We start from the raw sequence: 26,287 nt of genomic DNA, 5'->3' as shown, positions 1-26,287 counted from the left end.
TCACTGGAATGGAGTTCCGCCTTTGCCATACTGCTCTCAATGAAGAGAAAGATACAGGAGTGAGGCACTCATGAGTAGCTATTCTCTGTAGCTAAGTGTGAGATCAAGATGTACAGTTTCCCTTCTGTTTTGCTACAGTGTTCTATCACTCCTTTAAAGTGTAAAGCTTTGTACGTGAGCGTGTTTTCTGTGATATGTAGAATATACAAGTGAAAAAACAGAGCCAAAGTAGGAGGAGGATGTGAGCTATTACCAAGAGTTAAGGCTGCGATCTTGCTATGGGTATAGCTATTGATTAATATAGTCATGGTTCCATTCAGGAATGTATTTAATGATTTAAGTCAGTAACAACGAACATATGAATGTTTAGTTTATATGTGGTTGGTACAGTGAATATGGCATGAGTCCTGTGGAAAATAGGTGGTCATGTATGTAATTAGAGTCTCACAATGTTTTTGTATGAGTGAGTAAACTAAAGCTACTTAGACCATTCATTTTGTATTTCCCAACCCTAGATTGCTTTATGAGGTTGGTGTGAAGAATTGTGCATTGGGGGGGAGTGTATACACATTATGGCTGAAACAGGTCTTTGTAAGCTTTAGTATAATCAAGTTTTGTTTGTTGTTTTTTTTTTTTTTCTATTAGTCATGTTAGAGTTCTTGAAATGTCATGCTTACTTCTCCCTTTAGCAGATTTGCTATCTTTGCCCGAGGTTTCAACTTGAGATGTGTTTTCCATCAGAGCATCCAGTTTAGCTTGAAGCACTGGTTCTTACACAGTTCATTTGCCCTTGGGCATTTTAGCTTATCTCAGAGATAAGAGTTGGTAGTCCAGGCATGAAGACTGTGAGGTCAGCTACCACAGTAACAGGAGTTAGAACTGACCTGACACCAGCAGCACATCTTTTCATCCACACCGGTTAGTTTCTCCACATTTGATTATTTTACTCAGAAGAGAAACTAACTAGCTGCCTCTTGACTTTTTTACTCTTCCTTTACACTTTTCTGTAAGATGTAATCTGTTTCTTACTAGTCATTTGATGTGCACTTCTAACAGAGAAAATGCTTTATTTTTTGGAGCCTTTCCTCTGCTTTGTTATTCATACTGTGATATTTCTCTTAAATGCTTTCCAAGATGTGAAATCTAGGAGTTTATCAAAAGCAAAACCCAACCACTTTATTTATCTGAATCTTGTCAGCTGTTGGAACAGGAATGTCAAGACCGAATGATGATGAGTTTTTATTAACGTTAATAGGTTTATAAAGGATTAATCTAGCTAGATGTGTTCAATTTTTTAAGTAGTTTAAATATGGAGATGAGGTGATCCAGTAGATCTAAAATCAGAAGAACAGGTGCTTTTGTTAAATAAATTAAAAAAAAAAAACAAAACAAAAACCTGCCCACCCCCCTCTCCTCTACTGAACACCAAACTATGGTATTGGACTATGAGTATGTTAGATGCTAAATGGCCTAATTGCCATTAAAGTTTTGCAAAATGAATTCAGGCTTTGCGGGATGACAGCATTTTCAGAGAGAGTGTGGGTTTGAAGCAGCAGAAGCTGACATCACTCCCAGGTGTTAGTAGGAAACACCAGAGGTGCACCTTCCTTGCCTGTAGGTACCAACATTGCAAAGGTGAATGCTGATTCTGAGTCAGGGTTGCTTTGTGATCTCCCTAGCTGGTTTTATGTGATCCTTTTCTTTCTTTTCTTTTTCAAGGGACAGGGAATGGTAAATGCAAGTCAGATTTTTTTTTTTTTTTTTTTTAGTAAAATCCTTTTACTTCAGAAAGAATAGCCACAAAGTCATGTTTGTTCAGACTCAGTGAAAAAAAGTCTTCCTTGCCCACCAGTACCAAAATTCTTTCTCCTGAACTACATCCTCTTCACCCTGTTCTGAGGCAAACTCAGGACTGCTTCTCTCCATCTTCATCTGTTGACACAAAAAGTCTGCTAATAACTTTTTTATTTTGTTTAGTTAATACTTGCTCAGGTCTTGCCATATGGCCAGCAGCCTTTCCAGTTTTTGGTTATCTCTGCATAAAAGGGGCTAAATTTACTTAGAATTTTTTTGATGTACTCTTTGACACTTTAAGCAATTTATTATGTAGATATACTTAACACAGGGCGTATTTTGCATGCATGTAAACTTTAATCAGGTATATCCCAGGATGCTTACTGTCTGCCGCAAATGTTTTCTACCTGAGTTCATCTTGTAACATTAAGAATATACAGTACTGTGATATTTGCCTTGTGCCTTTGTACTGGTAATGCTTAGGGTCCATTTCTCTTTTTGTAGCAATCATTTGGACAGTCATCCATTCCCTTCAGGTCCTGGTATCTTCTGAACAGTTGCTGGCTCTGCCTGCCTGTGCCAAAACATCTTAATTTGGGTTGTTGGGTTTGCCTTTATAATCTTGGAAAAATAGTAGTTTGAGCATAAAAATGTAAGACTACCAAGTGACTTTAAGGTTTATTTTTTGGAGTAGCTGGGGTAAATTTTGTACCTGCAAGTTCATTTGGGGCGTGTAAGCACGTGTGCATCTCAGTGGGTTGTCAGAAGCTTTATTCACAGTTGTGTTGGGGCATCGGGATTGAGCATCCAAAAGAAATGTAATTGCTACTTATATTGGAGAAACAATACAGTTTTAGGGGTTTCTTTTGTTGAGCATCTCGGGAAATAACAAGGAGAGTGAAATCAATACAGGTGGTGATAAAACTTGAATTACTACAGTTCAGTGTACACGGCATGTTAGTAATAAGACATAATCTTGCCAGAAAACACAGGTGAATGGCTTCATTTAAAATGAGCAGAAACTGTTTCTGCTCAGTTGTTGAATGTAGGGGTTTTTTGAACATTAATACATGAAATTGTCATCTCTCTTTTTTTTTCAGTGTGTTCTTTATTTTATGTTTTTTGGAAAGTCTCCTGGTCAACATGCTGGGTATATCTCCAAACACTCAAAGAAATATTAAACATGTGCAGCAAATTGTTGTGGTTTAAAGTGGGGTTGAGGGGGGCCTTTTCTTTTTAACAAGGACAAAGGGGAAAAAAAAGAAAAAAAGATCTGAATTTACAAGTCTATATGAGTTTATCCCACTAAGGGAGGATTATGTGGCACAAGAGATTCTGAGTACCCAGGTAACTGTTATTTCAAAGGTGAGCTACTGGTTACCCGACCTGCCAAGCTGATGAGGAGAAGGGGCACTGGCCTTCATATGAGGTTCAGCCGTAAACAACTGGGAGCAGTAGCTTCCTAAGCTGTTGCCACCTAATAAACAGATCTGCCTACACTCTGAAGCAGCTCCTGTAAGACCTCTGTGAACTGATTTTTTAGTATTTTCTTTTCAAATAAAAGTTTATACATCTCTACTCTGCAAGGTAAGTTATTGATTACAATATGACTTGTTATTGTTGAGAAGGATTTCTTCTTCTAAACAAATAGAACTGAATAATCTCTCACATTTTACCTAATCTATATCCTTACAAAGCAGATTTCTCCCTTTCTCCTCACCACATCTCCTCCAGGAATTAAGTGGGATTTTTCCAGTTTAGAAGCCTTAAAAATCCCTCAAATTTTTAAAAATTTTTGTTTAAATGTATAAACAGTCTGCTACTGTAAGCAGGCTCATAGGTGAAGATTTTCATGTATTGGACATGGTTCTGGGCAACCAACTCCGGGTGACTCTGCTTCAGCAGGGGAGTTGGACCAGATGACATCCAGAGGTCCCTGCCAAACTCAACCATTCTGCAATTCTGTTACTAATATATGGATAAATAGTATTAAAATTTGTAACAGCTGATGTGAAGAATGTCTCTAATCTGGTTTGAAAGCTTCCAACTCTAGCCCTTCTTCAGAGGGTGACACGTAGGTAAAGATATGATTTAGCTTTAGATATTTCCTTCGGAAACATAATTCACTGGCATTTCACTGATGAAGTCAGAATTTAGTAACTGAGACAAATAGACAAATAGCATATTCATAAGAATATTGAAGAAGCCTCTAGATGGCTGAACATTTTATTTATTTTGAAAACACCTCTGGAGTAGTGACTGAAACATGAGAATTACAAAGTAGACCTGAAATAAAGGGTTGCAGATGTATTATTTCAGCTTACAGATTTACTGCAGAGGATGGTCAGTACTGGAGAGCTGCTTATTCAGTTTTACCCTAATATTTCAATGCGCACTTCTAAGCTTATTTTAGGATTTAGGACATGTAATGGTATGCCCATCGATTTCTGATCATTATTGTGGTATCAGAATGGTTCTCAAGTGTTCTTTGAGTCTGTCTGCTTGAAACAGAGTATTTTTATTTCCTTTTTTTTCCTGTCTGTGAAACAAAGAGTATTTTTATTCCCATTTTACAAGTGGGACATGAAGGCAATGAATGATTTAATATCGGGCGTATTTGCGAATTTGGGCATACATCTAGATCCTGATTTCTCTTTTTTCCCCCACATGTTTCTTGCTGCTGTATCTGGCTTTATATACAACTTCACTTCAAAAGCGTTGACTTCAGCTGCAGCTGTAATGGTCAGGACTTCTGCAAGTCAGAACCAAAGATCTCAACAGAAGCACCACAAAATGAGAAATATGTAAATAATGGCCAAATGTGAAAAAACATTGAACGAACTTGCTAAGGCACTTGTCCATTACCTTTTAGCGATCCTGTGATGTCAGACGTGGAATCGCTCACTTCAGTTAGCTCTGCATACAGCAGTGGTAGAAGGAGCCTCTGGAAGGGAAATAATTGCTTTAAATAGTCATGAAACCATCTGCAGCTTTCTGAGAGGAAAGAAGTCACTCCATATCGCACTGTGAATGTCAGAGGAACTTCGTGATTATTTTTAGGGGTTTATTTTTTTTCCCCTTTTTTTTATTTCCACAAGGCATAGCTATTCCTAAATGGGAGACACTGAAGCCTTACATCTAGTGATGCATATTTTTCTTCTTCTTTGTGTAATTTGTGTAAAGTTAATTGTTGTGGGCTATTTGTTTGTTTGGTTTTTTTTAATTCTCTTTCATCTACAGGTAGTGGTTGAAACCTTGAGTGTACTGAGAACGAATAAATGTGCTTTTTTTTTTTTTTTATGGTCTCATTGTCTTATTTTTCCTGAAGTCTCTCATATTAGTGCTTTTCAAAATAGATCTCCAGTCTGATGTTGAAATAGCTGAAGTAGTGAATTTAATTTCATTACTTGTCACAGGGAGAAAAATGCACTTCTTACAAACTGTTCACTTACCAGCTTTTCATTGCTTTTCTTCCTAATAAAGCACTGAAGGAAGTGTGGTATCAGAGCATTTACTACTGTAATGTCAAAGCTTGGTAATGACCTAAATAGAGCTGACACAGAATAGCTTTTAGACATACAGAATGCTAACAGTCAGATATTCTGATTAGTATAACAACACTTGATGTATTTTATCAAAAGGTTTATTTAAAAACAGTAAATATATCCTTTTTGAGAGTCTGCTGGGGATGGTAGTGAAAGTGGTCTTTTTAATAATTCTATAATAATTTACAGAGCTAAGTCATTAACACTGTTTTTATTGTTCTTTTCACAGCCCACATACTGGGTGGCAGAATTACCAGCCTGATGTGCCCCAGATTCCCACTGCTTGTATCTCTGTGGAAGATGCTGAAATGATGTCACGAATGTCTTTCCGGGGCACTAAGATTGTTGTGCACCTGAAGATGGGGGCTAAAACCTATCCAGACTCTCCTTCCTTTAACACTGTGGCAGAGATAGTTGGAAGCAAGTACCCAGAGCAGGTGAGTGAGAATATACAAAAAGAAACTTAATAACTTATTTTGTTCTTTAAAATATGAAAAAACAAACGCAAAGAACAGCCCTTCCTAAGAAATCCCTCAAGCGAGTAACTCAGTCACCTGTTCTTCTACGTTTCAGACATATCGGCTTTGCAGTCTTTTTCAGGTAGCAGGTTTGAAACCACCAGGCTCAGTTCTAACGTACTAGGGTATATTTTAGAAAACTGTAAGAATTACTGTGTTCTAAGAACAGGAAGTTCAACTAAACTGTACACAATTTAACCTCCTCCTTTTCGTTTCTCTGCATAGGCTTACAAAGAAGCATGTATGTAAGCAGAAGGGAGATCCTAGCACTGTAACGAATACAGTTATTGTTTTAAATAACGAGTAGTAAGTTAAGGTTGCCATAATGATTTGTGCTTGGAGTTTGCTTATTGTTCTGTTAATAATCTTCAAGTGGTTTCTTGATCAGGCAAATAAGCCAGGTTCTGCTGTCCAGAAATAAAATTGTTTGCCTGAGTTTTTCCTCAGATGAAAAGTGAATGCAGGATGTCAGTTTAACTTTTTTGAAGATGGTGTTTCTTATACAAATCATTGCTGCATTTAGCAGGAGTTTTATGTGTGTTAGTTTGGAGGAATAAACCATCTGCGCTAAAAAGTATTGCAAATTCTGTTTGAACACTAGTTAATCCTAAATTGTTGGTTTCCATTTTAAGACTTTTCTTCTTGCTTTCTCTTTTCTTCCAACTTCTTAGCCAAAAATCATGCAAACTAGATTTGTGGTACTGAAGGATTTGTGCCTGGTATGAGGTCTTCCATGTCAGCTTACAACATGGAATGCTTTTTCTGGCAGTATGGTTTATTGTGAAAATGCTGATGCAAGCTCAGTTACAGCAGCACTAGAAATTGCTGCTAGAGTACATGTAGGGAGCCATGATTCTTTTTTAAACATTGTAGTTTTCTAACCTCAATGGAAAACAAGAATGACTATCTCTGTCCTTTAAACCAGGCATAGCTCTTAAAAGATTTTATGTTTTCTGAGATGGTAGTTCTGTAGCTCTGGCTTGTGATGTCTAGAGATCCTCAGTGTTAGCATGAATGTATTGTTTCAGAAGCTTGATCACTGGGCAGGGAAAAAGTAACTACCCTTATGGCTGGTTGGATTACATACCATCACCTATGAGTCTAGCTTCATGAAACAAGTATTTACCAAGTTAAAGACAATGCCCCAACTTCTAAATTAGGGTACAGTTAATTTAATTTTATGTCACCTGAATTTTTAGCCGTGCTTCTGACCAACTAATAGGCTATCTTTCCTGAATTATGTTTGGTGTATTCAAAATTCGATGTTTCAATTTAGGTTATGAAGTGTCCAAATGTAACCTTCAAAGATACGTTAAGGTGCTAGCCTGTACTTGATTTTCTCTTTGCTGTCCTGCTGTTTCTTTAAGTAATGAAATGGATTGGGATCTCTTCACTTCTTCCACTGAGAAGCTCAGTTTTTTGAAACACTGGGTAAAGACTTATTTACAAGCCCCCTGCTGATGTTAATGGGAGTGGTAGTGGACACACTTTGAAAATGTAACCAAGAAACAGAAAAATAAAACAAGTGAATGTTTAGGTTTTTTAGTACTCAGTTCCTCTTGGAGCCTTAATGGGTGCTTCACCACTCTCATTCCACTGTGTTACTCCGGTAAAAATGGGAACCATCTAGCTATTTAGGCAATAAAATACATTGCAGACCCAAACTCTTACAATGCCTTTTATACCAAAGTGTTTCAAAATGCAGTGCAAATCCAGGGGAGTAGAAAGGTGCCATTTCCACGGGCCAAAATTTCAATTTAAGTTTTGAATTGAAACAAAGCAAATCTCTGAACTCTGGGTGAGAAATCAGCAGCGGGTGGTATCGCTTTTACAAAGGTCTAAAGCAAAACAGTTTGAAATTAGGCTGAAGCCTGTGAAACATAACTGGTCACAGGTATTGGAGCAAATTATAGCTTAAAAAACTGGAATTTAATTGAAAATGAGGGTCGTTGTAGGATACCAAAGATGTCTAGTGAGATGTGATACAGTTCTAGATGTAATTGCACGTTAGGCATGTTTGTGTTCATCTATATATTGACCAGAATTTAATGTACTGCTTGATTTATAAATAATTCATTAATTCCTCCTATGAGATTTTAGCATGTTTATTAAATATAATCACCAAGAACTGAAATAATATTTGTCTGAAAATTTTATGTTACAAGCAATGTTGAATATTATTATTAAAATCCTTTAAAGGAGAAAACAATTTATTGTTTTTTCTTAACATGGTTTTTTTTCTTTGTTTGACCACTCTTGTAGAGTGTCCAGTTCAGTTCCTCCTTTTTAAGTCATTTTTCCAAGTGTTTTGTGTGGATTCTTGCATATAGCAATGAAGGGGGGAAAAAGTAAAACTAGAAAAATGTTAAGGAAAACAGAAAAAAATCCTAGTTGAAATATTTCTGACATATTTTTCTAAAAGTTTGCTGTATTTTAAACTTAGTGTTCTTAAAATCTTGAAATACATGCTTAGTTTTGCTGTTGCAAGAAATGTTTGATATCATAAAAATTAATACTCAGAATTGTCAAACTTGCAAATCTTTGTTTAGGCACCTATGCTTAACCAACACATTTACATTCCTGAATAACTTAAAGCAGTAAAAGAAATGTAATTACTGCTTTGTGAAGCATCAAGCTCTCAGGGATTCATTCATCTTCAGAAGCGATGATGTGACATGGGTGCAGATGTCCTGTTGCTTTTTGAGGCAGCTCTGCACCCAAGGCATGCAGGTACTTTTGAAAAATTCACCCACTGTTACTTCAGGTTTCTGTTCTGCTTTATCCTTTCTGTTTGGCCAGCCAGTAGCAGTAAGCAAATGCCTTAGCATCAATTGCTCCAACGAAGGAAAATGTACTTTCAAACCTGCTTAAGTTGCAACTTTGCACTACCAAGTTTTCAGGTGGTGTGGAAAGCACCTGAACAGAAAAAGGAAATGGATTTTGTCATGCTGTCAGTAAAGTTCAGTGTCTCACGAATGTCTCTGGTCTGTTTATCTTTGTATTATCCCTTCTAAGTTAGGGAAGGGCTGCTTTCCCAACATAGGACCCTTGCTACTGTCAGAGTGGGCATGACTGTTCATGTTCTGAGCAGAGACATCCACCATCCTCGCCGTCAGTCCTGGGGTCCTTGTTTAGTGGCTGCTGAGGCCTGAATACCTGTAGGTGCCCAAAGGAGGTGAGCCTGTGCCTATAAGATAATGAGTTCAAGATCAAGCTTTTTTTCATACAAACAGATTGGAAGCAGTGGGACCAAACATGCTTATGACTTGATGCCCTGGAAGCCTTTCTGAGCTTGGGATCCCATTCTCACAGTGCTTAGGACAGCAGCGAGAGTGGTAAACCTGTGGGTTATGGGATTTAACATATTTAAGCCTTTATGACTGCTGACAGTTGAGCGAAAGAGTTTGTGAAATGAGAAAGGTATGGTAGCAGAACCTGCTGAGGTCCAGGCTATTGCAGGTTAGAGACGTTTGCAGTCCATTCCTGACTTTTATCTTGGAGAAGGAGTTTTTGAAGCACACTGTTGAACCTGGGACCGTGCTGTTAGCATCCTTTTGTACTGTATTGTATATTGGTAAGATGTTTTATTTAAACTATGTAAATTGACACTGGAGACTGACTGACTGAGAAATTCACAAGTTAACTAATGTGGTTTTCATTTGAAATTCAGGCAGAGCTGGCAGTAAAACATATTTGTCTTCTCATTTTAATACAGATGTAACATGATTGGTCTTAAAGTGCAGAAGCAACCATCCCCATCTCTGGGGAAATGCTATAAATAGCAGCTGTTTCTTGTTAGTCTGGCTTCAATGTACCTAATGTGCCAAACACGGAACCACAAAATACTTGATTAACTGAAATGGTATCAAAGTGGATAAAGATATAACTCTTCTATAATCCTGACTTTCAGCGTCTTTCTGTACTGCATATTTCTTGGTGTGCAGTGCTGTTTTACTTATCTTACAGTTACTAAGTGATGGGAAAACTGTTTCCTAAGTGCCCTACAAAGTACATAAATTTAATTGTTGCTCATTATTGTGTGATCTAGCATAAATACTGTAGACCAGAAACAGAGGAGCTCATAAGTGGCTTTTTTTGAATCCTGAAGAGCTGTTCCAGGAATTCACTCTACACAGCTTTTTTGCCTCCTGTTTTTATGGAGTGCCATATCTACAAAATGTACCATTTGAAAAGTGACTCTATTTTGAACACCACAGGCATAAAAGACCATTGAAGAATGTACTGTAGCTCTGAGCCAAGTTTGGACAGCACTTTGAAAGTAGCAGTCCCAGGAATGACCTGAGAAACAGAGATCCTAAGGTAATAGATTGTGAAGTTCTCTACCAATCTGTGATTGATGTAACAGAACCTGTTCTACAAAGGAAATGGCAGCTTATTTACTTTTTCATTCTTCTTCCTTTCCCTGTTTCAAAAATCAGCCCTCTCTTGGAATTTGTGATACTGGGCAAAGCTCCAGGGAACAAGAGAACATGAAAATTGTCCAGGCTTCTGAGCCTGTTAGGCATTCATGCACATAAGGGAAGAAATAATTTGTAGACCAAAAAAAAACCCCAACCCCAGGAAAAAAAAAAAAAAAAAGACTTCTCTGAAGATGTGTAATACTCAGTACAATGTTGTTTTATGGCCTGGCATCAGTTCTACATATGTTAACAAAATGTCTATCCATTAGCCCTTTGATGTGGCTTCCAGATATCCCTATGCTCAAACTAAATCATGCATACAATAGAGCTTTGAGTAGAAATGTTTTAAGAGCCTGGTGCCATCACGTTATGGCTCCATTATCACATTTTCTCCATGTGGATTGTTTTGCTATTCATTCCAAAATGTTGAAGGGTTTGTAAGTGCACTTCTGTGAGCCTCTCTCCTGTGACTGTAAGCTGATGCCTGTCACTGCTAGAATTTAAGAGATGATTATGGAGATTGGGTTTTGAGAGTGCCAGTCCATTACTTCATGATAGTGAGCTGATGGGAAAGAAGATGACGAAAGAGAAATGGTGAAAAAGAAACAAGAGAAAGGCTGAAGAAAGAACACTGGCATTGTTAGGAAATGTTGTATTTTCTTTGAAGTTTTTGTATCAATATTTGCTGAAAGAAGTAGTACCCTCTGTGAGTGTGTTTGTTTTAATAGTAACAGGACTTTGTCCTATGAATTGGGGCGGTTGTTTTTAATAGTGTGCCTTGTGGGAGTGGCAATATTGCTGTCATTTGTTCTTAAAAAGAGGTCTTGTCATGATGAAAATAGTCAAATTAATATGAAACTGATATGGAGGAAAATTTTTCTTTGTAACTTGACCATTTTAAGAATGTGTTGGGTTTTTTTTACTGCCAGAAGGCCTAGCAAATTTTAAGACTAAAGTGCATGCTAAATTTTGTGGTGTAGAGCTTGGCAAATCTTCTAAAACTTGAATTGCCCATCTAAAACCCAAAAGCTGAAAGCATCTAATTCTGCTAGGGAGAACTTGGCAAGAGTTTGCCTTCTGGCTCTGAATGACTGATGTGCCCTAAAGTAGGCATGTGTTTTGGAAACCTCAATATCTGGGTATGCAACAAATACATCTTAAAAGTAATTTGTACATATGTGGTTCATTTTGTTAAGGGGCAACAGTTAAAAAGCATTGTACTACTTAGAGTGTGTGTCTGAAACATTGGTGGAACAAGTGAATGTGTATATGTGGAAGAAAGATTCAAAACAACTTAGATCTTTTTTAAAATTATTTTCCTGATATAGTGTTGCTGGAAGGCATCAGGTCAGATTCACCAGTGTAATGTGACCTTTGTAATGTTCAGTTCTTTTCAAAATGACTGGACCGCATCTATAAATGGGCAACTGAGGGGGGGGGGAGAGGGCCGTGGTAGTAGCAGATCTCTGCTGATCTTGGAGACGCCTGAAGTTGCTGTGTGTCTCAGCTTGGGGATGCCAGAGCAGAACCAAGAGATGTGTTCCACTGGGTGCAGGCAAGCCAGCAGCTCTTTGAAAGCATCCTCCTCTTGCCAGCTGAGGCACAGTAACCATCACTGCATACGAGCTATTGCAATATGAAGGAAAAATGTATCAGCTTTAGTTGCCATTGACACCTGGTCTCCAGATGGACCAGAGTGTGCTAACTCAACTCTCTGACACACAACTGGAGAAGAGAAGGCTCCAGGGAGACCTTATAGCAGCCTTCCTGTGCCTAAAGGGAGCCTACAAGAAAGCTGGAGAGGGACTTTTTACAAGGGCATGTAGTGGTAGGACAAGAGGTAATGGCTTTAAACTGAAAGAGGGTGGATTGATATTAGATGTAAAGAAGAAGTTCTTCACTGTGAGGTGGTGAGACACTGGAACAGGTTGCCCAGAGAAGCTGTGGATGCCCCATCCCTGGAAGTGTTCAAGGCCAGGTTGGATGGGCTTTGAGCAACCTGGTCTAGTGGAAGGTGTCCCTGCCCATGGCAGGGCTGTTGGAACTAGGTGATCTTTAAGGTCCCTTCCAACCCAAACCATTCTATGATTCTATGATGATTCTATGATATCCTAGATTACTACAGCACCAGGGTGACAGTGACAAGGGATGAGGTGGCCTTCCTCACTGGAGTCAAGTGGAGTTTGTGCTGCTGTCATCCTGCTATACATGTTCTGTTTAGATTCTCTTGAGGTAAGCTCAGACAGTGTGCTTTCTGCCTTCCACCTGAGCTTGGGTGTAGATATCACCGTATACACGACAGCTGGCTGCCTACCCCAGCCCCTTTCTTTTTTTGAATCCAGGCTGGTACCTGCCCAAAGCTACTTGCTAGACCTCTGCTCTGTGTGCTACTCTTCAGAGCGTACGGTTGGGTTTTAAATCCTCTAATTCCTAAACTGCAACCAAATAAATTGTGGGAATAGAAATTAAAAAGTAACATTTAGGGTGCTTGTTCTGTTGGCCAGCAAATTTATCTGAGCACGCAGTTTTGTAGTCCTTTTGATGATGTGAGTATAAGCAGATACACTTTTCTTCCCACCCATTCCTTTGTCTCTACTTGCACACAGCAGTTTAAAGAATTACTGTGGGATTTTATTTCAGTAATAATTTACAAATACACATAGGGTTTACAGAATGGTTGTGAAAGCCTTTTTTCTCCACATTGACAAAGTTATCTTCTAAAATTACACTGCATCCCTCTTGCATTCTGAAATGCAAGAGTTTCTAAAGGGTAGTCCTGGGTTTGGCAGATGTGATACTTGCCTGAGGCATGAAGTAAGAAGCCGCAATATTGAGGAGGAAGGAGGAAAGAAACTATATTGTACTTTTCATTATGAACAAGTAGGTGCCAGAAATGCTAGTGTCGAGCATCAAGGATTAGTTTAAAACAGCTATTCACTACAGAAGTAGTCAAATATCTGCAGCAGTATGTTTGTATTTGTTAGGTGCAGACTATAGTATTTTTTAAGTGCAGACTGTATGTTTGACCTTGTACAACAGAAGGAGGACTACCAAGATAGTTCTTGTCCTAGTGAGTCTGCGGTCCAGAAGATGAGCAGAGTGCTAAAACAATACATCTTTTCCATGCAAGTCTAATGGGAAACTGCATGTCTAAGAGCATGTGGGTTGGATGTAGAGCGCTGTTCAACACAGATTCAGAGGTTCCCACACACAGGACCAATGTGGAGGAAGATCTGACAATGAGATTTTAGACGGTGGACGGAGTTAACATTGTTAATGGAGTGGAGGGGAAATGCTAAAAGCAGTGAAGTCTAAAATGGTCAGGTTGGGGCTGAAGTGAAAGGGGGAAAGAACTTGGTCTGCTCAATCACACTGAGATGCTGACAGTACAGGTGTTATTCTAAGAAACGTGTGGTTGCAGCAGCTGAGAGAGATGGTTACTCAATGATTTAGCAGAGTATCTAGCAGAGTTCGTAGTTTTGGTGGGCAGAGAGACAGTATTCTTGAGAAACACTGAACCAGCTGCAGAATTGTGAGTAGACTTGTTAGGGTTTCACGCATCACATTGCTGCTTTGTGAGAACAAGGAGTGCAGAGAGATGGTGAAAACAATAAACTGACCACAGTTGGCATGGTCATTAAGAAAATTAGTCTCAAGACCTTGGTTAGCTTCATTAGTATGTGCTTCAAAATGTTGATATAATTCGTTCTTTTTTTTTTTTATACCATTGTTATATAGTTTTTTTATACAGTTTCATTGGCCTAGAAGGATTCCTCTAGGCTTCTGAGACCTTTAAGGCCTTGCACTTTGCCACTGTAGTTTTATTGTAAATGTAGTCACAATGATGCAAAAGTATTTATTATGGTTTGGCAAAGCAAAATACACTGTAAAGCACATTATACCAGTAAAATTTGTCCAAAATTATTATTAATAAAATGTTAAAGATCTTGTGAGGCTGGCAGGCATAAATCTTAATTAAATCAAAGAATAAATTTTGTTCATAGAGTTTCTCAAGTATTATCGGTACTTATACCAACAGTATATCATGATGTAATATGTAAGTTATCTACAGTTTCATTGTGCACATATATAATTCTAATTAATTGTAACAGGTAAATGGAAAGTTTGGACAAATTCCCGATTTACATGGTTAACTCTTTTCAGTAGTACTTGTCAGAAAAGTAAACTGGTTTATGTGTTTAGGACTGAGATCCTATTTCTTCTTTACTGAAGTTGTAAAGAAAAAAAAGGACATGTTACAGGGTCTTTAACAGAAAATGTATTTTGTACTACAGGTTCTGTAGGTTTGCTTCTTTATACATGCCGAAAAGTATGTTCCTCACAGTCTGCGTCTGTTTTTCCCACTAGTTTTTATTCTGCCATTTATTCCATAGACTGGTTTACAAATTTGAACAAAAAGAAACTAAAATGCGTATTCTTCTGGTAGTTACATAGTCCCTTGACATCTGATTTCTATCACAGTGTTTGAATTTACAACCATCATTGTGAAATATTAGTCTCAAGAACAGTGTACAATGTCCTGGTATAAATTACTCAGAAAAAACCCTCTTATGTCCCATTTCATCTAATCATACATAAATTTTCATATAGAGGGTGGAGAATGGAATAATATCATGATGTAAGATGAAATAGTCTGTAAACCATACTGCCTTAGCAATTGCACCAAATCAGTGGTTTTTTCCTAGAGTGCATATAAGCAAATAGAAATAGGATTTTCCTTGTATTTTAAATATTTCAACTCAGCGGGGAAGGATATTAATACTGTCTCAGTACTTCTGTATCACTTAACATTCTGAGCTTTATTTTTTAATTGTGTGCCTGGTTTAATGATCATTGTGCTTAGTTTCTACTTTCAGTGATGTCAGCTGGACAAAGATTTTTCTAATCCTCTCTGTGTGCCAAGTTTAATGTGCTGCTTGTGGGAGAAGGTATTTAATGAAATAATATTCCTTCACTGTAATGGAATTTGTTGCTGTAAGCTATATATATATGATAGTTTTAGGACACCATCTTCTGTGGCGTGCTGCTCAGCAGAGTAGAGCATATTCTACCATTCCAAATGGGAAATGTCTGTCATCCAGCTTCATGCCAGGAGAGTGATTACTGAGCTGTAAAACGTGATGTCCTCTGTCCTCTTCTTCCCCCTTTCAAATAATCAGGAAGAGGACCTGAGGTCACATTATTCTTTGTGAAGGAAAGGGAAAACAAGATCTTGAACTCTTGACAAGTATGTTCCTCTCTGTCTTATCTTACAAGCAGGTACTACAGCTTGTGGTCTGTTCTGCTTCTGTGATTTTGTTTCTTGGCATTGTAAACCTCAAGTCTTGGATTTATGTTCTCCACTTCTACTTGAAGTCCACTGACCTCCGTTTATATGCTAAAGTGTTCCAGGGATCTGTTCACTTAGCTGGAATTAATGTTCAGATGATACTTTATTTGACTGTCTCTCAACACGTTCTGCAAGTTGTTCTGCAAGTCTTTCTGGAAGACTGCAGCTGTGTATGTAAATAGGCTGTAGTTAATAAGCCTATTTATAGCAAGCCCAAGTCTGATGATTTTTTTCTCATTCATTAGAGTTTCCAACCTTCAAATAAGTTCAACAAAATAACTGGATTGCACCCTTACCCACTAAGTATGGTGCATTTACTTTTTCATTGATTAATTTGGTAGTTTAATTTAAAATTGCCGAGATAAATTTAAATGCTGAGTTTCAGGAAAGAGATATAGCTAAGTATAAAGAACTATAAATAAGCTGGCTTTGATAGGTTGGTTAAATTTCAACAAAATTTGTAAGGATATTCTAGATTATATGAAAATATATAAACTTTATATTCTTTTATCTGTGGACTTTGTTACACACACAATTTCCTGCTAGAGATCAATGTAACAGCCCTTGCTGCCCTTGCAAAATACTCAGCAAGTCTTTCAGAGTGCTTGAGATTATTCGTTGCACAAAGTCAGCAATGGCTAACACTCAAATTACTTGCATTTTCATTTATCTGTGACAGGTTTTTCTGTGAATTATAAAGAACTCAGGGGATGTTCACAGTCGCACTTCAGTGTGACCTTCTGAATCTGCTGGTGACTGGACCAGGGTAAGGGAATGAAGAATGTGATTGCAAGTGTTGGCAGGGTCACAAAGATAAAGTACTAAATACTCTGGACGAGAGAACAACAATTCAGAATAATCTTGGCAAATTCATAGGAACCATCAATACTCAGGATGAAATGTGATCTGCTTTTCTTTAGGAAGCAGAAATTGAATGTACAATGTGCCCTGGCAGGGTGGCTTATACAGGGTCCCTGCTGTATTCACTGAGAACAGTTGTAAGGTACTTAGGACTTACCAGGCGTGGTACAAATTGTGGCATAAAAGTAATGCGATGACATCCAACTTTTCCGTGGAAGAGCTGTCCTGCTCTGTGAGCAAGCATATTTTAGACAGATCCACAAGTTTGGGGGTTGAAGGGTCACACTTGAAGAACGTGTTTGTACAGAGATGAATGAAGGCATCTAGACAATCTTTCATGAGTGCAAAAAGCTCAGGCTCCTGAGAGAGCATCTGATCATTCGGCATGCTGTAATTGCTGCAGTTTGTTTCAAAAGCCTCTGCACTAAAGAAATTACTTTGTTTTTTTAATTATCTATGTAGCACATTTAAAGCTCTTTTAGTGACCTTTCAGCATAGGATTCTGCAATATCACAAAGCACGAATGTTAGCTATTTGAGATCTACCCAATAATGTAGAGATGGGAAAATACATAATTTGCATGTCTGTCAAATTAAATCACTTGCTGCTAAATTCAATTTTGTTAATGGATAAAGGAATCCAAGTTTGTGTTGAAAGCACAAAGAAATTTTATTTTTGTTTTCTAATAGTCAACTTTTCCCTAATTGGGAAAGGCTGTGTATATTTAAAGGAAAAACAACAAAAAATTGCAACCAAACCTTTCCCTGCTTAACAGAGAATCACTTAAGGTATTTAATTAAGGTGACCTTTGAAAGCTACTACGAAATTGAAGAAGGAGCAGCTAGCTTGCAGTAATTTTAGCTGTTTAAATGTAGTGGCACTGAAACTGTTTAAATTGCTGTAAATACAGTTTTAGTGGTTTGAAAGAATCTTCTTTGTCTATAATTGCATTTTCATTTAAATGTATATCTTTTAGGAATAGATAAGGGTTTCTTCTCTCAGGGTGGTGTAAAAAGATACTAGCATATTTTCAATAATTTCATTTTGCTTCTTTGAGCGCTTTAAAATCTCTTGTTGAATCTTTGAAGCAGAGAACTGATCTTTTTTTTTCCCTTATCTGAAACCACATATTTAATTGTAATGTGAATCATAATTGCTAATACCAATTTAAAGCTGGGATGTTGAACCAAGCAGAACCAGAGATGAAGGGATTATCCACACTGTGTTGAATAAATACAGCATCTTGCTGTGTGGATGCAACACTGACCTGGGATATGAGTGTAATGACAGTAGGTACTGTGGTGTCTTTCCCATCGTGTAACTCAAAACATTCATCTCTTGTAGTGTAGAATAAGAGACATCTCTTTCCCTCTCTTCCTTGGTGAACCAACTGCGATGATAAACTCTATCAGATGATAATCCACAGAAATTATTTATCTGAAACAATTAGCATAATGCTGTGCAATTGCTCTAAAGCTGACCTACTGAATTAGTAATTAAGAAACCTTAGTTTATCTAAGGTTCTCTAGGCAGTCCTGTGAAGAGCTTCCATTTTTTTCAGAGCTCTCTTCATTTTGTCTGCAGTGTCTCAGATTTAACCAAAACTTTGCCTCTAGAAGAAAAGAAAATGATTTTCTGGGACAGGTTTAACAAACATGCATCTTTAACAATTTTGTTCTGCAGGTGAAATTGGAATTGTTTGGATGTGTGTATCAATACATAAGATCAATATTTTAACAAGTGATAAATCTAAAATGTTTATCACGATCTTCTTTGAACCTTGGAAAAGGGATCTGAAAGTAACTAGCTTTTTTTCAGAGGTTTTTACACTATTTTTTTTAATGTTTCTTGAAAATAATAAAAATGAAGGAAAAATGATAGCATAGATAGCAAAATTGACTCAAACTGTGAGCAAAGGAATGAAATAATTCTGCGTCACTTTTTCACAAGCATAATAAATGGCACAAAAATATTTTAACTGTGATGAATAAAAACACTTTGTAGGTAACCCACCTATCACAAATTTACAAAACCAAAGGAAATGTGAATTCAAGATATCATGATGTGACTCTCTGTTTCAGTCTGGGACCTGGAGGTACAACCTTCACCACTAGAATACTACCCACACAACAGGTAATGCACTGCAGCGCTAAGTTTGCATTGGTGGGGATGCCAAATTTCTAACTCCCTTCCTCTCACATCCTATTGTCATAAAGCAGCAGCCTTTACCCAGATGTAATCCCCACCATCTGTCTTACTGCAGTCCCTTTTTGAAGTCGTGTGGATAGTCTTTCCTCCTTCTCCCATTTGTTTGAAATTAAGTGCAGGAAGAATTGTTTAGCTGTGTGCTACAGCCACATTCTTGCACTGTGGCCTGCAGAGTACCAAATGATGGAAACGGTTTTGGTGGTCGACAAAATGAGTCAGCTGGTAGTCAGGCTGCAGTTTTGGGAAGAGGAAGGAAGTGCTGTGCAGGTCTCAAGCCCGTGTCCTCTGTGGCTTTTTGGCTCAGCCATGAACGGGCTGTCATTTTGTGGGCCAGGAGCACGTTTTTGAATGAAGAGCTATATTGAAATACCCATTGCTGTCAACCTTATTTAATTTTGTGACACTTTAACTGTGCATCTGCTCTGCCATTCCCCTGCTGAGTGCCTGCAAACTTGGTGAATGCGCCTTCCCCAGCATTGCTGGTTTGGGCTGGGGAGTGCTGACTCTGCAAGGGCAAGTCCTGGGGAAAAATGAAGGCAGTCAGAGGTTGGGGGTTGCCACCGATTGTTTCTAAAGAGATTTTTCCTCTTCAGTTGACCACTTGGTGTAACCCAAGCAGTGCTAGGCATATGAGGCACATTTATTTCAGTTACAGATTTGTAGTAACTGCTCTCTGAGTTCAAGGTGACCTACAGAGGGTTGCCTCTCCTACCCAGTATTGTTACCTCATTTCTGATTTATGTGTTGAAAGGAAATGGGAGCAAGAAGTATTCAGAGAGTAGTTTCTCCTTCAGGTATTTATGTGTTAAAGCAACTCCAAAGCAACTGAATGTGCTAGCTGCTGTTCTGTCCTGAACCTCTCATTCCCAAGCAAAACCACAGAGTGACTACTCAAAGACTATTAGAAGCTCATCTGACAGAATTTAACCTTCTAGAATTGGCATGGTTGGTGTCCAGGCCAGAAGATGAGCCACCTGTGTTGCAATGTTAATGGTTAAAAGAGAGACAACATTCATGGCTTCCTGAGGTCTCTGCTAAAATGCTTCAAGTCCTTCCTGAAGCAGTCCCCATGAGTGGTGACGAAAGTCCTATTGTTCAGTTCTCTCTTCCTGCTTTTCAACAATCTCAGAGAATTGTGGAGTGAACTGTTAAGATGACATGGACTCAAGCACCAATAACATGTGGATGAGACAAGCCTACATATTCTTTCTTCCTTACCACGTATTTCTATAGTAATAGGACCAAGATTGTATTGATCTTGTGCTTAGGTGAGATCAGTTCATGAATGAAGAACAGTTAGGTGAAGGTGAACTTGACAGAGGAGAGTTCTGATGGGACAAAAAGGCTTTCTGAAGAATCCGCACACCTGGTACTTTTGTCTTCTACTGAAGATATGTACCCTATACTGATAAATTAGTCATATTCAAGATATTGATCCTTCTCTACTGCTCTTCAATTTTATGGGCCTATGCTATCTAAAAACACAGGATGAAAACTGTAAACTCAGTAGGTATGCTCCTCTTGTATGAGGGGCCACATTCTGACAAAGCTGTTGTAGATGTTACTTCTCAAAGTTGGTCCAAGCCTGTAGAATTAAATTCCGCAGGAAATAAGGGTTTTTACTGACCTTCTGTTCCAGACAAAGGCAGCTTCCTTTGACCTCACTTTCTCTGCCGTAGACATACAGCACCATGTACATCTGCAAACACTGTTCCTCCAGCAAAAATAAAGAAAACTTTTTAGAAGACATTCCAATATATGTTTTGCTCCCCTTGGAATAGGTTAAAGGACAAACAGCATATGAGAGATACTCATCCTGCAGAATGATACACTGCCAGTGGGTGTTGAACATGTACTCGTTACAGAGATTAATACATAGCCAGGGCTACTCTGATGCTACAGGTACAAATAAAGAACTTTTTATTTATTTAGTTTTTAAAAAAACAGCTAAGGGTGGGTCTAGTATTAGATTTTAGTCTGTTACTTTATGTCTTAAATGTCAGGGAAAGATCAGGCTTTGGGAGTAGGGGGTTCTACCGATTAAGGGGCACTAATCCCATGAAAATCTGTACCAAAAATTTAGGGCCTCCCCCCAGTAGATAGGCCGGTAGGTGAACTCAGGATAAGAAGCAGGAAAATGGCATCTGGCTGAAGCTTTCTCAATTTGTATCTGGGCTACAGAAGCATTTGGGGAGACATTGTCTTCTTCCTGCCAGTAGCATCTGGACAGATCAAGTACTTGGAAATAAAATTATCATTGGGGAGTAGTCTGGCATGTATATTTCCTCCTGTAGAGAAATGTATGTCCATGGTGGTATACAGCCCTGAGCAGCCAACCCTGTGAGGGTTCACACATGGGAGCCATCAAGTAAAAGGAACCCAAGTCCCCTGTCCAAGTGTGCAAATTCTGCTCTTGGATGAAGTCATTCCTTTGCCTGGGGTTTCTCTTGGATTTTGTAGTCCTTTCAGATGCCCAAATATTCGTGATGCTACACTGGCTTAAACTTAGTTTGCCAAAAGATGCAGTAGGCCAGATCCATGACTCATGATGATCTGTGTCTTTTTTTTTTTCTTTCATTATTTTGCTGGAAATTAAGCAGCTTTTCAAAGACTCAGCAAATACCAAATAACAGCAGCCTGTGTGCTGAGCTCCCATCCCAGTGTTCTGCTGACTTCAGTAGTTTTCTGCTGAATGCAGAAGCAAGATCTGATGTTAGTACCTCAATTTTAATGCTCTACACAACTCCGCTGTCCATTTTTAAATGTACTCTTCAAAATCTCTACAGTTTGTCTGCCAGTGGACAGGTAGGAGACAACTGCCAGGAGAAATGAATATAGATGATAAAGTGGATTCTCCCAAGGAAAAAAATCAGACTTCATATCCATTTATTAGAATTTTAACTTTCCCTTCTGCTTGCATCCTCCTTGTCCCAACCAGGCATGTCTGAGTGAATAAGGTTGTTTCTTTACTTACAGTCTCAGGGAGAGGGCTAGAAAGAAGAGACTTCTATTTTTACATTCATGGGAATATGTTAATACAACGATGAGGGGGACCTTAAGTACCAAGGAAAATGTATTCTAAATTTATTTTTATTTAAAAAAAAAAAATGCGGTATGTGCTGAATCCTCTTTTTGATTGCTGAAAGTTTTGTGTTGCACAGCCTGTCTTGCATACTTTTGAGAAGAATCTTTGGCTGGAAATGCATGTTATACACTGAAATAGGAATATTTTTGTTCATTTAAACCTGCTTATTCCAAGAAGAGTTGAAACATTTCGGGAGAAATTTTTGCTGTGTAAGATGCTTTGTTTCTGGGTGTGAAGGTGCACAAATAATATATATCTGACATGCTTGGCTATAGAGTTACATTGTTCTTGGTGATCTAATCAGGAAGATATTCAGTGAATGTTGTCAGAGCTGGGAATGGACCAGAGCAAGTATTTATAAAACAATTATAAAACAATAACTTAAGTGCAATTCACTTTTCCTTGAAATTCTAATCTGGCTGAGTTTCTTATAGAGATTTTTATTTAAATTATGTCTAATAACCAAAATTAGATCTGCAAACTCCATTTTGATTAAGGCTTATACAGCTATTTATTTAAGAGGCTGTGTGGAGGACAAGGTGCAATGACTAAATTCAACAGATTCACTTGCTGGTTTTGGGGCCATATTTTTTTCTCCCTTTCTCCACCACTGGGAACCCATGCAGTGTCTTTTCTGCATTATTCTATATTAACTAAACATACTCTCAATATTTAACTGTATGGAGACGTCTTTTGAAACCTGTGACACTGTTTTCGACTTTTTGCTGTGTCTTATAAGAATGAAAAATTCTGCAACTGAAAGTAGATGTGGTACTTTTGATTTACTGTCTTGTTCGAAAGTGTATGTGAAAGAGGTTCCCAGTGATGCTGCGCTCAGGAACTATAACTCTTCTGAAGATAAAAGAAATTGTTATAATCCTTTCACTGGCTAATTTCTGCATGCTGTAAATGGATTGCTGTGTATCCAGGGAAAATTGCTCAAGGGAAAAAGAGTTTGTGACTTTCATTTAGTGCATTTTGTGCAGCAGTTACTAGGCTAGACAGAATGATTAATAAATTACTGGTTTAGTAACTTGGAACGAATCACTTTTGCTGTAACTGAATTACTAAAAAAATCATGCAACAACAATAAAAGGTTTTTACAGTGAAATTAAATATTTTGAACAGTGCTTTCTGTACTTGACAAGCTAATGTACCCTTTTTATGGAATAAATTGCTTTACTGTGGCTTAGGAGGGGGAGATTTATTAAGATGCTACAAGCGATTGTGCTGGAGAAGTGCGTCCCCTTCTTTCTTTTTCAATGTGGTTTTAGTACTGGAATTGCCTTAGTATGCTCTTGCCCACCCTGACATGCTGTGACAGCAAGGCGGCAGGATCAAGTCAGTGAAGTTGAAGCTCCACTCTGTGAAGCTGACCAGTGCAGGCAATGAGGCCAAGTGGAGATGCATCAGGACCCAGTTGCACCGATATAGTCATATTCAGTCTGCTGCAGTTTTAGTTCGTAGAAGTCCACGGCACTGGCAGTGTCTCCATCAGGTTGGGAGAACTGAGGTAAATGCTCAGGAAGCAGCAGTTAGGTGACTCCGTGACAGACATGTACTGTTGTCATGGTTTAACCCCAGCCAGCAACTAAGCACCACGCAGCCGCTCACTCACTCCCCCCCCATCCAGTGGGATGGGGGAGAAAATCGGGAAAAGAAGTAAAACTCGTGGGTTGAGATAAGAACGGTTTAATAGAACAGAAAAGAAGAAACTAATAATGATAATGGTAACACTAATAAAATGACAACAGTAGTAATAAAAGGATTGGAATGTACAAATGATGCACAGTGCAATTGCTCACCACCTGCCAACCAACACCCAGCCAGTCCCCAAGCGACGATTCCCTCCCCCACTTCCCAGTTCCTATACTAGATGTGATGTTCCATGGTATGGAATACCCCGTTGGCGACTTTGGGTCAGCTGCCCTGGCTCTGTCCTCTCGCAACTTCTTGTGCCCCTCCAGCTTTCTCGCTGGCTGGGCATGAGAAGCTGAAAAATCCTTGACTTTAGACTAAACACTACTTAGCAACAACTGAAAACATCAGTGTGTTATCAACATTCTTTGCATACTGAACTCAAAACATAGCACCACCAGCTACTAGGAAGACAGTTAACTCTGTCCCAGCTGAAACCAGGACAACTGTCTTATACCTGAAGCATCAGACTGGTTTTGAAGAGTCTTTTGACCCTTATCTATTTTTCCTCCCTAAAATAAAGTGTAAAGTTTCTCAGACAAGGATATAGGTCAAGTGTTTCAAGGTTCCTATGAAGTGCCTAATCCAGAATGGCTTTTCTGCCTGTGTTTTCCAGGCAGAGCAACCAGAGGCATTCTGAGATTCAATTTCCTGGCTTGGTTCATGTCCTTTGTGTTGATCACATTTCCTCTAACCTTTTAGCAATCTCAGCTGAAGTTCCTTTGTATGTACAGAATACTTAATGTTTGTCACACGGAGCGTTTTTTTATGTATATGCTTGTTGTTTAGGGTTTTTTGGAGCATGTTTTTGCCAGTAGAAAGCAGACTTAATCATGAGCTGTGCTTTTTGTGATACTTCGAGCGAGCAAACAGGGTGCATACAGTTTACTTCTGTGTTCAGCAGTTCCGGCAGAGAAACCAAACAGCCGTATCTGTTTAGACTGCCTCCATTCTGCTGAGCCTTTGTAGCCTTGCCAAAGTTCTCCACATCACTGAGCCTCCCCATGAAAACCAGAGACCACTTCACTTTGTTCACGGGGCTGAAAGCTGCTCACAGTGTGGGATTTGGGGAGTGAAATTCTTTCAAGAATGAATTACACTCAACCAGTTAGAGTCATCAGAGGAGTAAATCAAAGGGATTATTTGTTTTGACTCGTGCCTGATTTGTTTTTAACAATATTATGCTCAGTCAGAAAATTAAAAAAAGCCCCTTAATTAAGTGTGGTATTTTTATAAGCAAGAAACAGGCAGAAGAATCTGGCTTAGCTTTCACTGTGCCCTCCGAGTAAGAACTTTATCATCAGAACCGTACTGGCTTCTTTCTATTATGTCTTATAATGGACAACAATCATGCTTTAAAAATTGGGTGAGAGGATTGTGGTTTGTATAATATAACGCTTAAGCAGGGGTCAAAAGATTGTACCTATATCTAAAAATTTGTTCATGGGAACTGCTCTGCTTCTATAAATTGTTTATAAAGAATTAAAACCAAAGTGACAGAAATGCAGATGCCATGATATGAAGTGGGCAAAGCAGAATTATTTTAGGGAAAAAAAACCCCTTCTTTTGTTTTTCAGTTTTCCAAACATTTGAAAGCAACTGTGATGGAATATAACTTCAGACTGCAGAACTATTAGCAAATATCCTTACAAATAACCACTGAGGAAACTACTTCTTACCCCAATACTATTTCCAGCAGGTTGTGCTTGTAAACTACTTTGGAGACTTAAGGAAAGAGAATAGGAATGAACTGTTGCTTTCAACATTGTTAAAGTATGTTAAAAATTATGCTTAAATAGTCAATGTTATTAGCTCAGAATTCTCATTGCTCAGCTACAAAAGTAATTAATTCTTTGATTATGAACTTAAGAAAGGTTTAGTTGAACTAGTTAAATAGGCTGTATAATGGCAAGTGAAATTTATGAGGAACTGCCACTGTATAACCTTTGGTAAAGAGATTTCAGCAGATAAAACAGGTAGGTGTCTTTGTCATTTTATCATTAATACCAGATCAGTTGCACATGCAGTGGACCTGTAAGGAAACCTATGTAATCAGTACTAATGAATAGCATTTTGACACTATTGACTTAAATTGTAGTGTTTATAGCTGGAAAACATTAATACCGTGAGTCCTGTAGGATTCAAAACAGGTTTAAACAGTTAACATGGCTTTATTAGATGGGATAAAATGTTCTTGAGAAGACATTTGAAAATTTGATATTTATGCAACAGCAGGGCTGAAGGAGGGGATGGGAAAAATTTGCAACTTTAAAGATGTGATGGATGCCACCTCTGAATCTAGACATAAGATGTAACTGTATCTAGGTGAAATTACCATGTTCCTTCATTCAAAATTGTGTCTTTTGGAAATTCAGTTGGCAATGAATATTTTTTAGCTTATGCAAATTTTTATCAGAACAGAAAATGTTTTGGACAGTGCTAGTAGATGATGTTTAGAGCTGCATTATTTGACTATTTGTTATGATAAATGTTTATAGTGTGTTAGTTACAGTAGTTAATAATAAAAAGCTTTTTATCCATTGCTACTTTAAAATCAAATATGGGGACCAAAATGGCTTTGCATTCGCTGAAAGTATTTTTTCTGAAAGTGGTCCTGTTAACGTGGGCAACCTTCAGTCTTATTAAAGGGGATAGAAGTTAGTTGTATTTTAACCAGTACCATGTAAATGTTCCATCACACTGAATGTTGGTGGTGACGACATCTGTGACCTCGACTGTTCTGTTGCGTCCTGTGCTACACCAGTTGCAGCTGTGTCACAGCAGTGCCTGCCGGCTTTGTGTCATCC

The 26,287-nt window shown here is 38.3% G+C and overlaps 1 protein-coding gene across 1 annotated transcript in view; it reads left to right on the top strand.

Moving 5' to 3' along the window:
* Positions 1-26,287, top strand: part of CPQ (carboxypeptidase Q) — a 140,202-nt gene that overhangs the window by 32,707 nt on the left and 81,208 nt on the right. The window contains exon 3 of the mRNA XM_010577074.1: positions 5,569-5,776. Within this exon, the coding sequence (XP_010575376.1) occupies positions 5,569-5,776 (208 nt within the window). The remainder of the gene's footprint in view (positions 1-5,568; positions 5,777-26,287) is intronic.

The sequence above is a fragment of the Haliaeetus leucocephalus genome, unplaced genomic scaffold (assembly GCF_000737465.1).
Source record: "Haliaeetus leucocephalus isolate CR32 unplaced genomic scaffold, Haliaeetus_leucocephalus-4.0 Scaffold555, whole genome shotgun sequence".
Lineage (NCBI taxonomy): Eukaryota > Metazoa > Chordata > Aves > Accipitriformes > Accipitridae > Haliaeetus > Haliaeetus leucocephalus.
The sequence above is the reverse complement of the archived record's forward strand: the minus strand, read 5'-3'. Positions and strand labels throughout refer to the sequence as shown.